This window comes from Asterias rubens, chromosome 9, assembly GCF_902459465.1.
Source record: "Asterias rubens chromosome 9, eAstRub1.3, whole genome shotgun sequence".
Taxonomy (NCBI): domain Eukaryota; kingdom Metazoa; phylum Echinodermata; class Asteroidea; order Forcipulatida; family Asteriidae; genus Asterias; species Asterias rubens.
In genome coordinates, this window is record NC_047070.1 from 14,601,121 (window position 1) to 14,617,098 (window position 15,978).

The 15,978-nt window shown below is 39.7% G+C and overlaps 1 protein-coding gene across 1 annotated transcript; it reads left to right on the forward strand.

Annotated features, from left to right (window-relative positions):
• The first annotated feature begins 39 nt into the window (after positions 1 to 39).
• LOC117295010 (transcription termination factor 2-like) lies at positions 40 to 14,009 on the forward strand. Its single transcript, XM_033777572.1, has 20 exons — positions 40 to 153; positions 1,070 to 1,181; positions 1,740 to 1,826; positions 2,223 to 2,304; positions 2,517 to 3,443; positions 3,653 to 3,779; positions 4,252 to 4,353; positions 4,929 to 5,028; positions 5,673 to 5,812; positions 6,154 to 6,261; positions 6,833 to 7,083; positions 7,606 to 7,802; positions 8,171 to 8,235; positions 8,788 to 8,879; positions 9,289 to 9,380; positions 9,998 to 10,241; positions 10,727 to 10,897; positions 11,258 to 11,562; positions 12,062 to 12,220; positions 13,312 to 14,009. The coding sequence occupies exons 1-20, from the start codon at positions 126 to 128 to the stop codon at positions 13,373 to 13,375; spliced, it is 3,453 nt and encodes a 1,150-aa protein (XP_033633463.1). The 5' UTR covers positions 40 to 125; the 3' UTR covers positions 13,376 to 14,009.
• The last annotated feature ends 1,969 nt before the right edge of the window (positions 14,010 to 15,978 follow it).

The window sequence follows — 15,978 nt, forward strand, 5'->3', positions numbered from 1 at the left end:
GGTCCAATTTGTAAAGGGCTTTCCCCATCGCAGAGCAGCTGAAGTAAACACTTGCTGGGTTGTTTTTGAGTCGATTTCCTGATATCTGTTGAAAAGATTCGCGATCGGAAGATCTATTCACTGCAATGGATAACGTGTTATGTGACGGTCATGGTAAGGTTTGATTTGGGCTTATTTGATGGAGTAAATTAAGAAATTATACCGTGTTTTTGTCATGCCAAATTATTAAAATGAACACGATGAACGGGTTTGTGCGTCCTTTGCTATGCTGACATCAATAAACGATTCACAGTCAACAATCAAGTTAATCAACACATGACATCGACACTGTGGATAACTTTCCGTATGGCGCCACCACTTTTTCACTCATTTTTACAAAAAGGGATATCTCATTGAGGTAAATTAGATACTATATTATTTCATATCGAATGAAAAAGTGGTGGCGCCATACGCCTACGGAAACTTTTCCAAATGTAATGACGGTTAATTATTATTATTATTATTATTATTTTATTCGCCATAACAGTACGAAACAAAATACATTGACAACATTATACCCCAAGATGGGCAAGGGACAACAAAGCAAATACATACTATGATCCGTAGATCTGTTGCCCCAGAATAAAGGAGTGTTTTATTTACTCATTACTGGTTGATTATAATATAATTAATATGGATGGGGGGAAGATCCAATTTACTCAAATAAAAAATTGCTTTTTTTTTGTTGGGGGGGGGGGGGGTGACTGGATTATAGGATACGGAAAGTTTTCTAATTCATAATTCTGTGCCAATCCAATACCTCTCTGCTGTTTTACTCCCTCGCTTCTTCCTTGTCCCTATATATGCCCTACGCCGCTACGGAGATGAAATCATTTTTTTCAAATAGAAATCAATGCTTTAATGCCTAGATTTCCCCCAGTTTTGTCACTTACACAATTGTTTGTGGAGTGAGGAGAAGAGAGTATTGGAATGGAGGATTAATTAAAAGCCACATGCTACATAGTATTTCTATTTGCCAAATGTGCTGGAAGCTTTGATAAATGTTGGAATTAATCTTAATATTCTATAGGAAAGCCATGTTTCCTGAAGACTGGCACGAAGGAAGGACCAAACAAAGGCAAGAGTTATTACATCTGCAGCATCGGATTGGGGAAACAGTGTGAATACATTTCCCCAGCAAGGTATGTAGTTGTACGCTAAAGACCTTTTTAAAAGTTTCACCACGAGAAAGACCTAGAATTACACAGAGACCATGTTGTCTCTTTTGCCCCAAGTATTGGCCTTGGTTCCCCATAGTTCAAAAGGATCCAACCGACTTAGACTTTCAAATGGAAGTGGCCTTTGCAAGATGAAAATGGCCTTGCCCTCTCAAGGATGAAATTCCTGGCCTGTTGACCGTCTGTCTAGCTAGTTCAAGGTTGAAAATCATCCATTTAAAAAGTGAAATATGGAACAGTAAAAAATGCTCACAAACTTTAATAACATAACTTCCTTGTCTTGCTGGCTGGTCACTGAAGGTGTTTTGTCCTTTTCTTTCTTTTAAGTTTAAAGAAATTAACATATTAATTTTGTTTTTTGTTTATTTTAAAAAGTGAAATATGGAACAGTAAAAAATTCTCACAAACTTTAATAACATAACTTCCTTGTCTTGCTGGCTGGTCACTGAAGGTGTTTTGTCCTTTTCTTTCTTTTAAGTTGAAAGAAATTAACATTATTAATTTTGTTTTTCGTTTATTCAGGTTACCAGTTTCTTCTTGCCTGGTACATGATGATAATGTTGTGGAGCTACAGGCACTTGGGACCAGCTCTTCAACTGGTGAAGAGAAGTAAGCAAAGAAATAGTGTTGAATTTAAAAGCAATATAGTCACACTGCATGTACATGTACATCGGTGAAATTCACAGAAAACTATGAAAGTTAACAATCATCTTTTCATTTCCAAAAATCAGTTTCAGGCCTGATACTTCATGGAGGCAACAAAGGGGATTGCCTCCATGCCCCTGTCATTGCCTCTGTGCCTTTGAAATGCTCTGGCGTACAAATTTACAACTTACTAGTAGTAGGGTGCCCTTTACCAAGGAGAACATGCCTTTTTATGAGCTACCGGTAAACATTTAATGGTTTCTCTTTTTCTTTTTTTCACCAAAATACAAGATTTATGAAAGCTACAAACAAACATATAGGTTGTTAAATTCAGTTTATCTTTTAATTTCTCTCTTTTAGACGTTATTTTCGGTGCAGTAAGTTCAGGGAGATCGGTAAGGGTTGGTGTGGCTCAGTCGTCATCAACAAATCTAACCCAAAGGTAAGAGTTAAGCTGTTGTGTTTCATTCAAAAAGTGTGTCTGGTATAAAAATCATACATGATACAAGTTTGGCTGACAACATGTCCTGGACTGGTAAGACCAGTTTGATGTCTCCATCCTTGCATATTTTGCATGTTACGTAACGGCAACAAACTTCATACGTTTAGGGTTATAATTTCATACTTATTGTTTTTCCCCTCTGTCCATCACAGATGGATACCTCAGGACGCCAGCCATTAAAAGATCGGAACGGATTGCATGATAAGGGTAAATCTGATAAGCCGATCCAACACAAACCCCATCAAGATAACACCACTACATCAAACCACTTCAAGCTTCCTCGAAGCAATCCCACTTTTGACACTACTTCACAAGTTGTCGGGAGGCAAGAAAGACATGGCTCGTCAACAGTGTATGTGGATCCAACCCCTAGTCGTTCAGACCTACCAAAGAAGACCGGGACGACAGAGGAAAGGAGAGTGTCTCATCATGTGTCACAAAAAGCGACAATCGATGAGTTGTCTGAGAGCTTCAGCTCTCAAATGGCAATTTCTGAGGCTGATGATGTCTTTGAAGAGCCTGCCGTGGGCCCTAAGGAGTCATCACAAGGTCTGGAACCAAAGAGTAAAGGAGCTGTAGGACATCATGTAGAGATGGGAGAAGCTGGAATGGTAGGGATAAGAGAGGGGCAACACCAACGGGCGAAGGCAGTCAGTCGATCAGCTTCCAGTTCTGTCTCATCAAGCAGCTCAAGATCATCCAGTACAGGAAGCTCTGTGTCTTCCACACTGGGGAGCAGCCGTCCATCAACCGTCCCACCCCATCAAGAGCAACCAGTTGTGCCAAAGCAATCCACCACATCATCCATTCAGAGCAGACAAGCCCAATCCAGCGAAGTTATCGATCTAACATCAGCCGAGCAAGCCCCTTCATCAGTGGCCACCAAGCCCCAAAGCAATGGAGCAAGGGCGATTACCTCTACCATCCGCTCCATCGCCCCTGCTCCGAGCGTTACCACCGGGCCGGTGAATCTCTTTCAGGCCTATGGGAAGACAACCCAACAGGGATTAGTAGCTTTAGAAGTACAGCAAGATCTGCAGCTAAAACATCGACTACTTAGAGATCTTGACAAACAAAGGGTTAGTACAAATCTTGACAAAGCTGTAATGTTCATCATACATTTGGAAACAAACTTAAATAGTGAAGGTTAGAGGACTGAAAAAAACTAATTGAGAGCTCCTGCTGTAAATTAAAAACAAAAGAGATAAGAGTTACAATGTTTGTCTGCAAATCTGGGTTGGGCTTTTTTCCTCAGATAAGTTTGAAGCAACATACTTCTTTTTTTCAGGATGTAGTGAAATCTGTTCCATTGTCGATGCTACCAGACAAGGGTGCTAAGCTTATTCAGAGAGTATTGACTACAGAAGCAGAGATCAAAGCTGTTGATGCAAGACTAAAGAAAGCCCAGACCAATGGTACAGTATGCATTCATATACAAACATATAGTGGCATAGTGTATCGTGGCCGAGTGGTCTAGTTCACCAGACCCAAGCAGCAGCAGAGTGTGGGTTTGAATCCTGGTCATGACGCTTGTGCCTTTGAGCATGGCACTTAACCAAAAGTTGGGAAGGTAGTCCATTCTGCTCTACCAGCCAGGGTCATTGTGGATGATACCCAAGCCTACATCGTTACAGACTTTGAAGGGGATAACCCTGTTTCAGCCCCAGGAGTAGGTTTGGTTCGAACGAGCCCATGATGAGAAATACAATGTAGCCTCCACTTCGAAGGCACAGTCCATGGCCTGGTGATTTTAGCAATCTCTCTCCAAAAAAAAATTAATGAAAGATTTCTGTCTGCTGCCAACGAGTGTTCCAAAGTCTGATATTGTTTTTTCAATTTTTTTTCAAACTGTGGAAAATTTACATTATTCACCCCTTTTTGTCCTAGGAATGTTTCCACAGCAACTATTGAACGGCAAACCTCTGGCCATGACCTCAGCCTCGGGGGCCTCAATTCAGCAGCAACAGTTTATGGCATACCAATTTGCAGGTAAACATTATTGCCCGTCATGGACGATCTGTCTGGCGCACTTGACTCAAGCTCTGATGTTTTCGATCAGCAGAATGTGGGTTTGAGTCCTGGTTTTGACACTTAGCCTTAAGCAAGACTCTAAGCATTATTATTGCTTTCCTTTTGATGGGGCGTGTAGTCCTTGGCCCAATTTTGTTGGCTTATTTACCGGAAAGCAAATTATGCTAATTATAGCATAAACATGTCTGTAAGAAAATATGTGTTTCACAACAAATGATGAACAAATTTGACCTATACTGTCAAAATAGCATTTAAAGATGCCACAAATCTCTGTTGCGTATTTCCATTGCTACAACCAAAATAAGCATGATATAAACAGGTTTAACATCCCTGAACAAAAACTACATTTTAGCAAGCATTTTGAAGACATGTTCATGGATTGTTTGTTAAAAACTATAGCAATACTCTTATAAACAAACTTTCCACTTAAATTTGACTAGAATCTTTCTCCATCTAAGAGTAAGACTTTGAGTAATATACAAAGTTAGTACCCTGCCTTCTTGAATTGTGATAGGTTTGATTTCGCTTTGCAGCCCAGCCACAGATCCAGACTCTGTACGGAGGACGTATGACCAGCACCAGACAAAAAGAAGTAGGAGCTATCACTAACTACGCAATCGAAAAACTACACACGTAAGAACGTTATTCTTTCCCTATATAGACCTGTTATCGTTGATGTTGGCCACATACAGCTGCCAACTTTTCCTGATTCTGCACAAAGTTCCCTGGAAATAAACCATCCTTTCATGCGCTTACTAACAATTTGAAAATCTCCCTAATTATAGAAAGTTTTTCCCTACTATGTTGAATGCAGTTCTAAAGATAGACTTCCTGATTGTTGTTCACATCTCCCTGTTGAGAGGAAGTGAAGTTAATCACAGAAGTCCCCTTGATCCATTGAAGTGAAAGTAATTTCCTACCCTCTGCCCAAGTTGTAGTTGAAAAGCAGGGGTGGGTTTCACAAAGAGTTAAGACTAGTCTTATCTCGAGTTAGGACCAGTTACTCGTCCTAACTTAGGACTATCCATGCAGTTTGTGTATCTCCTAGGACTAGTCCTAAGTTAGGACTTGTCCTAGCTCTTTGTGAAATCGACCCCCGGACGGTTTTTTTTCAGAACTGAGAAGTCTCCTGAATTCCAAAAACGTCTACTCTGCAGTAGAAGAATATAAAGCAATTGAGAAGTTCTCAAAAGAACATAATCTACTCAGCAAAAAGATACGCACATGGTGTTACCGTAAACCTAATATTTACACCTCTTTTTGTTATTTTCCCCTAGATCTCTACAGACATGCCCTTCTGCTGACACAGAGACTGATGACCCCAAAGGGTTAAAGGTCACACTCATGACCCATCAACGACAAGCTTTGACCTGGCTCATCTGGAGAGAAAAGCAACATCCTTGTGGAGGAATTCTGGGTAAGTAGCTACATGTATTGCAACAAGCCCACAACAAAATGAATTCATCAAAATCAATCAAACTTGGCCAATGGGTTGTGATGAACTTGAGATAGGACAGGTGGACACTTGGAACATATTATAAAATCAAATTTGTAGGATTTAAGTCCGTCATACTGAATGAGCTGTTTTGACCAAAGAAACCCAATAATAGTGATACAATTATTTAACCAGTCGGTGTTCTTATTCGCTCAGCCACGGCACCCCATGTGGTAAAGAAGGGGTTAACTGGCCACCTAGATTTCATCATAGCATATATTTTGTTCTGTAAAACTGTACCTATTTCTATATCAATCTTGCAGCTGATGATATGGGGCTCGGCAAGACCCTAACAATGATCTCACTGACTCTAAGGCAGAAGCAGCAGGCTGCTCTACAGGACAAACCAGAAACGGATTCTAAACCAAAAGGTAAGATATCCTATTGTTATCGTTTATCCTTAAATCATGTGAATGACACAAGGATTTTGAGCATCAAGCCATGTGTTCTTGTGGATTTTCCCCCGCCAAATTTGAGCCCTGCTACCACGAAAGATACATTTATGACAATGTGTTACTTAAAATTCATGTGGCAAGTAAACACACAGATCAGTGCACTTCTGTAGATTGTTATTAGCTGGGATCTATGGGAGATCAGTGAGTTTATTTTACTGAATGGATTTCCCAGGATAAACAAGAAACAAATATATAAATAAATAACCTGTCAGGTGAGCACTGCCCAGCCACAACCATGGGTCTTTTTTTTGTTAACAAAGACACCAAATGAGCAAATGATATATTTTGAGTTACTCTCTGCAGATGTATTTAACTCAACACTTGTTGTTTATCATTGACACTGCAATTGTTAATTCAGATATAAATAACATTGAGAAAACTGCTGTATTGGTGGTTTTCTAACTGTTGTTTATAAAATGGACACGAACAGATGTGTACCGATATCAAAACAAAAAATCTCAAGCTCATTTTTGTTTGAACTCTGCAGACCAGCAAGGCTTTATTACCTCCCAGGGGACCCTGGTTGTGTGCCCCGCCTCTCTAATGCTACAGTGGAACAACGAGGTGGATAGACGCTGTGCACCAGGCTCTCTAAAGCTGTGTCTTTACCACGGAGCCAACCGCGAGAGAAACCCCAAGAAGTTAGCCAAGTATGACATGGTGTTCACTACTTATAATATCGTCAGTAAAGAGCTGTCGTTCCTCTCGGCTAAGGATAAGGGTGAACACCCAGTAGAGGTAAGCCTTTTTCAGCTATTCAAGATTTTCTCATCAAAACTGAATCTGAATTATATAGTCCGCAAAGCATCCTAGTGGAAACATCACACCAATTTTTTTTCTGGACAAGACAAAGAAGAATTTCAGTTTTAGACGTGGAGGAAAACTTATATAGGGAAAAGCTTTGCAACCAGGTAGGGACTAAAAGAACCAATCCACATGTAAGGCTCCAGTCTGGGCTTGAACCAGGGTCCACAGAGTTGAAAAGGCAGGGGTAAGACACCAACTGAGCCAACCTGACTGCCCAAAGGTTACTAATGGCTTTGAAATGGGTTCGAATCACAGTCATGACACTTTGTGTCGTTCAGCTATAATTGCTTCTCTTCACCCAAATGGGTACATATGAGGGCAGAGATGATAGCACAGGCTGTATACTCTGATATGGTTTAAGGAATGAAATAAACGGCCCAGCATGAGTAACAACGTATGAGCATCACTGAGTGATGAAATGTTCAATATTATTATTATCATTCCCCTTTATAGGACTTGCCGTCTGGCGGAGATCAGCCCATGCTCCTAAAGATCTGCTGGGAGCGTATCATCCTAGATGAAGCACACAGCATCAAGAATCATAAGAGTCAGACAGCCATGGCGATATGCCGTCTACGCGCCAGAGCCCGCTGGGCGGTGACGGGCACACCCATACAGAACAACCTACAAGACATGTTTTCCCTGCTGAGGTTGGTCAAGGTTTTGCTTCTGAACTCCAAATGTTCCCTGAACTAATCGAAACGCTACCCCTAACTCTGACCATGTGAAGCAAATTTCGACCTCACATGGCTTGATTTGCAGGAATTGAGCACAGCTCAACTGTTACGGTTTAATCGTTGCGAGTTTGTGACGTCAAATCTGTATTGCAAGTACAAACCGGGCTTAACCCTCACTCTAACACTAACCTGGGAGCTTGAGGGTTTGGAGCTAGACTTACAAAGCTTTGCAGTAAAATGCAATTTATTTATTTTATTTTTTTGCAAAAAGAGCAATGATAACCCTAACCTATTAATGTTAAGTCTAACCTTAACTCCTGTTTCTTCATTTTCTCCTATAGATTCCTGCGATGTTCTCCATTTGACGAGTATCAAGTATGGAAGAGACAGGTGGACAACAACTCAAGTGAGTGGAACAACGTCAACCTTTCCCTTCTCACAAAAAAACCCTGTTACATTCTTGTTTTATTTACTTATTTTCCTCATAAATTTTATCATGGTAGTTGAGTTGCTAATGCTGGCCTCTGAACAGATGCTTGCCAGAGTCTATGTAACTTTTGTAGGACAAAAAACACAATGTCCACAGATTTACATTAAACTTACACAGTTTGAAGATAATGATAGCAGAAAGTTTCCCTGAATATATTACGTGCTGAGGTGTTGTAGTTTTTTGGAAATTAGTAGAACAATGTCAGGAAAATAATTTTTCGTCTCACGAGACGAAAATTATTTTAATCATTTACAAATGTATTTTCATGACATTGTTTTACTCATTTCTCAAAAACTACAGCACCTCAGTAGGTAAAATTTGAAGGGAAGCTTTCTACTATCATTATCTTCAAATCCTGTTAGTTTTTAAATGTAAATCTATGGACATTTTGAAAAGGTACCCAAATCCTTTAAGTAAGAAAGTGAGTGGTTTAACAATGAAGTCACCAGTATGTCTTTTCCCCTGTAGAATCTGGCAGCAATCGGCTGAATATTCTGGTGAAGAACCTACTACTGAGACGAACTAAAGACCAGAAGAATGCCGCCACCGGCAAACCACTGGTAAGAACCCTAACTTATTGGCTAGAAAATTATACATTTTTTACCTGGGATCAGGGCCCAGTTACACAGCTAGCACAGAAATGCAGCGCTTGCACAGTAAGCATAAGCGCAAAGTTCAGCTGTAAGCAGAGCCATGAAATTGGGCTCGGATAGCCTGAACATCTTACGCCACACTTCGAGGCTCGTGACTTACGCCATATATTTGCCAGTGAACCCATCTATAATCAACTTTGACCTTGCATCATTTTACATGGCCCTCATCATTCTGGAGATTCACAGTTAAATCCAATGTACATGTGTATGCATATAAAACCAATACCTGTCCGTATCCTCATCCAGAGGACCAGTCTAGGGCCCCTGTTGCTTTTACACAATAAATCAATGTTGACTATCTGTTTTTTCCATGTAGGTGGCGCTACCTGATAAGCAAAGCCATGTTCATGAGATTGAGCTGTCCCCAAATGAGAGACGAGTCTATGATAAAGTCTTTGGTGATTCAAAGTAAGCAGTGATAGTGCTTTATAATGATTACATAATAAGAATACTAATAAAATAGTGCTTTATAATGATTACATAATAAGAATACTAATAATAATAATAATATGATTACATAATAAGAATACTAATAAAATAGTGCTTTATAATGATTACATAATAAGAATACTACTAATAATAATAATATGATTACATAATAAGAATACTAATAATATAGTGCTTTATAATGATTACATAATAAGAATACTAATAATATAGAAATTTGTAAAGCGCCTAATGCAAAAGCATCGAGGCACATAAAGAGAACAACAAAATATACAATGAGTTAAAGATACAACACAAGTAAGCAGATTTCAAATAAGCAGCTTCAAACAAATGAGTTTTTAACAGAGACTTAAAACAGTTAAGAACTACTCTGGTGAACATGTACAGGGAGACTATACCAAAGAAATGGAGCAGCGTAAGGAAATTATCATTCACTAAAAGAAATGGAAGAAGCTTTTGTAGTTGTAGTTGTGGTAGGCAAAGATTGTTGAAATGAACGAAAGTCCGATGAGTCAGTCCTTTGAATTATCACATAACTTTATAATGTATCTGTTTTGTGTGGTGTTTTCTATCCATAGATCTAAGGTGCAAGATTACATTCGCTTCCACGAGGATAAGGAAAAGGGTCAAGGTTCACACGCTCCAAGCAGAGCACCCTCTTTATTCACCAGCGCAGGTGGGGCCTCTACGGGCGGGGCCGCTGGTGGTAGCGGAACCATGCGAATGGGCGGAGCTGCAGGCGGAGTCATGAGTGGTAGTCATATACTTGTGTCGCTGCTCCGACTGAGACAGTGCTGTGGTCACCTTAGTCTTCTTAAAGAGGTACAGTAAGCCGTTAGTAGGCGCGTGTAAAAATGCATGCATTTCGTCGCAATACATTTAAAATGAAACATGTTTTTATGTGGTCAGCCTAAACTGCGCAGTTAGACGTATAACAAGATCGAAAACGAATGAAAGGGGTGCAGTTGCTCTATGACTTGATTTGTCTTTTGACAGCACGCTTTGCGCAGTCTTAAAACACAGAACCAATCAACTACAGGACTAAAATATCCAATATATTTTGATACTTTCAAGTCAAACTTTCAGGAGTTACGATCGAGTAAGGCATTCTTGGAAAGAAGGAAAATGGTGCACCGAGATCGTACACCACTGGAATGATAGGTTGTTATACAATTGAAGAGGTACCTCAAACCCTTACTTTCTTTTCAGGCGGTAAACACGGAGAGGTTTTCATGAATTGATGATGTACCTCCCCTCAATGAGAGGTTTTTATGAATTGATGAGGAACCTCAAAATCTTCTTTACAGGCAGTAGACACAGATAGCTGTGAACCAGAAGGTATCGATCTAGATCTGGTTGGTCAGATGAAGGAAATGAACATTGAGGAGGAAGAGGAGGCAGGGGAAGGTCCCAGTGGAGGAGGGGTTGAATCGGCAACCAAGACGTCCATCTTCGACAAGAAAGTGGCAAGCACAAAGGTGAGGCTTTGCCGATGGATAGGGTTCTGCTATAACTCCGCTGCCTTTTTCTCAAAACAAAATAGCATGAGGCCCCAATTTCATACAGCTGTTTTAAGTACAAAAGGTAGCTAAGCACAACAAAAACGCTTACCAGAGTAAGGTTACCAGCCAAACTACCATGTCATGTGTACAATCTGTGACTGGTATTCTGCTAGTTTCTGCTCATCAGAAAATTTATGCGGTCTCCCTATTTTGTCAGAAGCCATACAACAGTTAGCTGGCGTGTAGCCAGGGATCACACCGAAATGTACAACAGTTCATACTTTCAACCAACCAACATCAATGTTTTTAAACGTTTTCCTTCTTTCAAAAACCCAGATACAAACTGTCCTGTCAGCTCTTAAGGAAATCCGTCGTGACAGCCCGCCTGGTCGTCCCATGAAGAGCGTGGTCATCTCTCAGTGGACTAAGATGCTAGACATCATGGCTGATCATCTGACTAGGGCCGGCTATCGGTTCTGGAGCATTCGTGGCGATATCCCGCCGAAGAAACGGGGAGAGGCCCTGGAGGATTTCAACAGCAACCCGCGGGGGCCAGAGATCATGCTGGTATCACTGAGGGCCGGTGGGGTCGGTTTGAATCTCATCGGGGGAAACCACTTGTTTCTTTTGGACATGCATTGGTAAGACCCCCAAACAAATATTTTAATAATTAATGCTGGCCTGGAAACAACATGCAGGTCACAAAGGCCATGTCCTCCAATCCATTGCCCCTGGTCTTGGCCTTGGTGCCCCGTCAAAAGATTCACATTGACTATAAGATTTTACAATTGAAGTGCCCTTTGCAAAATAAATACAATACCAATTTGAAATTCAAAACATCCAGTGCCCCTCCCCTGGCATTCGTTTAAATATGAATTGAAGAGACAGGGAAAATAAGTAAAATTCACTCATGTAAGCATAGCAGCAAGTTTTGTAAAAAAGGCATTCCTGCACTTGCCACCGGGGAGAATATTCACACAGTAGTGCGCTCCTAATTCTTGGTTTTCTACGTTTCCCAAGTTCAGCCACATTACTTTTCCTGTCATTGGCCGGCGATACACTCTATACCATCCGACTGATGTACAGTTTTTTAATAAGTATACAATCCAGTCACACTGCCACAACGTTTTCTCCTGTCAGGAACCCTGCATTAGAGGACCAGGCCTGCGACCGTGTCTACCGCGTTGGCCAGAAGAACAATGTCTCCATCCATAAGTTTGTCTGCATAGACACCATCGAGATGAGGATACGAGAATTGCAGAAGGCCAAGTCCAAGCTGGCCACGGATGTGCTCTCAGGGTATGTTTGTCTGTTTGTCTGTCTGTACTTCAAAATCGATCATTACATGGCTGAATATGGCAGTGTCGTGGCCGAGCAGTTAAGAGCACCGAATTCAAACTCTGGTGTTTCTGATCAGCAGCGTGTGGGTTCGAATCCCCAGCCATGACACTTGTGTCCTTAAGCAAGACACTTAACCATTGCTTCGTCCTTCGGATGGGAAGTAAAGCCGTTGGTCCCATGTGTTGTGTAACGCATGTAAAAGAACTCAGTGCACTTTTCGAAAAGAGAAGGGGTTCCTGGCTGTGGCTGCTGTATGCGCCGTAGCACCTTGTAAACCCTTATAAGGTGCTAAATAATTGGGTCTCAAAATTCATCACTGCAATTACCTATCTTTCTGAAAGTTTGTATATATACTCAGCGCCTCGAGTTCCTTGTTTGGTAGATAAGTGCGCTATATAAGACTTCGATATTAGCGAGCATGAATGAACAGTCGCAAAACATGATATCCGAATGTCCTCCAAATTCTACCAAATGCAATTATCACAAACTGCACATTACTTTTATCAGTAAAGTGAGTTTTGCTCTGTAGTGCTTTGGGCTACAAAACAATTCCACAACTAACTGTTTGTGATAAGTGTTGTAGCCACGATGGGCGGTGCTGGTTCATTTGAGACACAGCTATTTATAACGAGTATCAAATTACAATGAGAAAAAAAAACAGTCAAAGGGCCCTTCAACTTATTGCATGGCCCAAACACAAACAGTGGCAAATTTGCCCGCCCTTGGTGGACTTCGAAGACATATTTGATTTATTGTCGACCACTAAAATTGGTTCTAGCTACAACCCTGTTTGCGATATGCCAGTTCCCATGCAAAGCATAAAAATTTTACTACTTAGTCCAATCGAACCAAACAAAATATGCAGTTGAATTTCGAAGGGTACGAAATGGTCAGACACGCCTTTTTACTTTGCTTACAGTCATTAAAGCAATGGTTATAAAATAAAAAATTTGCACAGCACGTCAGTTTATGAATTTTGCTCGTGAGATTTTCTTTCGGCAATCGTTTGTTTATCCTAACAGATATTTTTTTTGTTTCTTCCAAAACAGAGCTCGATCCCAGAGTAAGAAGCTCACCCTAGCCGATCTACGATATCTCTTTGGCGTCAACTAAATTCTAAAAGTAAATAAAAAAACGCAACAAGCATCGACACGCTCGACGAAGACAAGACACCATTTGGGACAATCAAAGAAGTAACTTCATTTATAACAACATTTTACTTTCGTTTTGTCAGCATTTATTTTTGTATGGTACAATTTATATTATAAGTGGATCATCGGTATTGGAGCAATTTTTACAGCCGTAATAATGTAGGCTTTGCAGTCATTTATTTTGGATTAATAATTTGCTTCTTTTTGTTATACCACATCGATTTAGTTTTAGTGGAAGTCTGAATATTATTATCAATAATATTTACAACAAATTGTAAACTTTTTTCAAAGAAAATAAATCGACCGAATGGACAAGAAAAATAAAATAAAGTATTTGTTCTAAATGTATTCTAAACATTTACTGACCACCAACAATTTTTCAAAATATAAAAATAAAATGTAGGTCTCAAATACAAGAAAATCAAATACTACAAATACTACGAGAAATAAAACTAACTTGAAAGGAGTCAATAGGCATTATGGTTGATTTAAAATGATTGGTTTCTTTTTCTGGGAACTTTCTGTGGAAGCAGAGGATTGACGGCTCTGTAATTATTTATTAGATTTAACTATTTGAAGACACTGGACACTATTGGTAAATGTCAAAGACCAGTCTTCTCACTTGGTGTATCTCAACATATGCATAAAATAACACACCTGTGAAAATTTGAGCTCAATTGGTCGTCGAAGTTATGGGATAATAATGAAAGAAAAAACACCCTTGTCACACGAAGTTGTGTGCGTTTAGATGGTTGATTTCGAGACCTCAAATTCTAAATCTGAGGTCTCGAGATCAAACACGTGAAAAATTACTTCTTTCTCGAAAACTATGTCACTTCAGAGCGAGCCGTTTCTCACAATGTTTTATACCATCAACCTCTCCCCATTACTCGTCACCAAGTAATTTTCTATGCTAATAATTATTTTGAGTAATTACCAAAAGTGTTCACTGCATTTAAACAGTATTTGGTACAATGAATCTACACTATATAGAATATAGATTTTTTTTTTTCAAGGACTTAAAAACTAAAGAATGTGCCTTGACGTACGTTTTAAAGTAATACTATTCTATTTGAAGTAAACTTTTTGCATTGTTTGGAGTTGGTAAAACTATGTAGCACTTAAAACATTAGAGGCAGTTTGTTTTTTGTACATATACGATATAATGTTGAATAATGCAGAGGTAAAAGACTTTAAATAAAAAGCAGGAAATCTGCTTGAAAATTTACTGTTAAGAGTGATACATTTTGTATTTTGTTAAGGAACAGAAATTTCAGTCCATAGCGAAACTTTGCAATTCCAGTAAACACCTGAACTATACCATTGGTTCAGTCCCACTTACAACTTGAATTCATTTCATAAAATTGGTTTGATGTGTTTTGAAGCTTCTTGTTACTGGCGTTTACTAGAGGTGTATCTTCCACAAAAGTCCTTATTTGTCAAAGATAAACTCAATCATTTTTCTCTTTGAGAACCATTTCAGATATAAGGCCATTTTGATTGTTACAAATATTAAACACTGCTTACTCAGTGGTCAGACCAATGAACAAAGCTAAAATATGTTTCTGGTTGGGGTCGCCAAAACGAGCCCCAATGTAAATTTCCATTGTAGGTCCCAGCACACTTTTGAACAGCCCCCCAATAGACACAAAAAGTAACGGTGTTCATTTTGAATGAACCAGCTTTTGTGTAAAGCAACTATACATCTAGTACACTCGACACATTCGGGGGATTTTTTTAAACGATAATTTAAATCAGCACAAAAAAATAATACACTCTAGGTCGTGATCAAAAAAATATTGCGACATATCCACTTGCCCAATGCAAAGGAGGGGGAAAAAATCCCACATGAATTATTTACAAACCGTAGTAATTTAAATAAACTTAAATTCTTTAGTGTATTCTATCAACAATTTATAGTGTAGCTTTTTTATGTACATAGAAAGTTTTTTGTTAAACACAAATACAGAGGAGCTGTGGGAATGAATGGGAGACTTTGGAACACTAGCTGGCAGCAGACTTACATCTACCAGGTTAAATCCAATTGCTTACGTAGTTCTGAGCATGCACGCATTTCTGCGAACCATGGATTTACCTGGTAAAGTCTGCTGCCACATACATGTAGTATCCCCTAAAGTATCCCATTTAGAGAATTAACATTACAATTGAACCCCAGCCCCCCCCCCCCCCACAACTTATTTCCCTACCTGACTAGCCCCAAGTAGTCTCCTAGTTTGAGACTTCCTGCTTGAACTTAGTCTTGAGATCAAGTCAATAATTGTTAAGCGCGGTGTAGTTACGGGGATGGTACACATATCCTCGATCCCGGTATGTGTGTGAGTCAGTCACAATTACTGCGGACCTTGCCACGCGCTACCTACGACCGTTGCATGATCGATAATCGCACTGAGACTGTTGCACGGACAGCAGAATGTGTGTTTGGGGCAGCGCTAACGACTTGTCATCAAGTCTAGCGTTAAGTTACTATAAGGCTTTGTAAATATATACGTTTATTTACATATGTAACATTGAAGCTCGTGGCGTACACGGTATATCCAACACTAT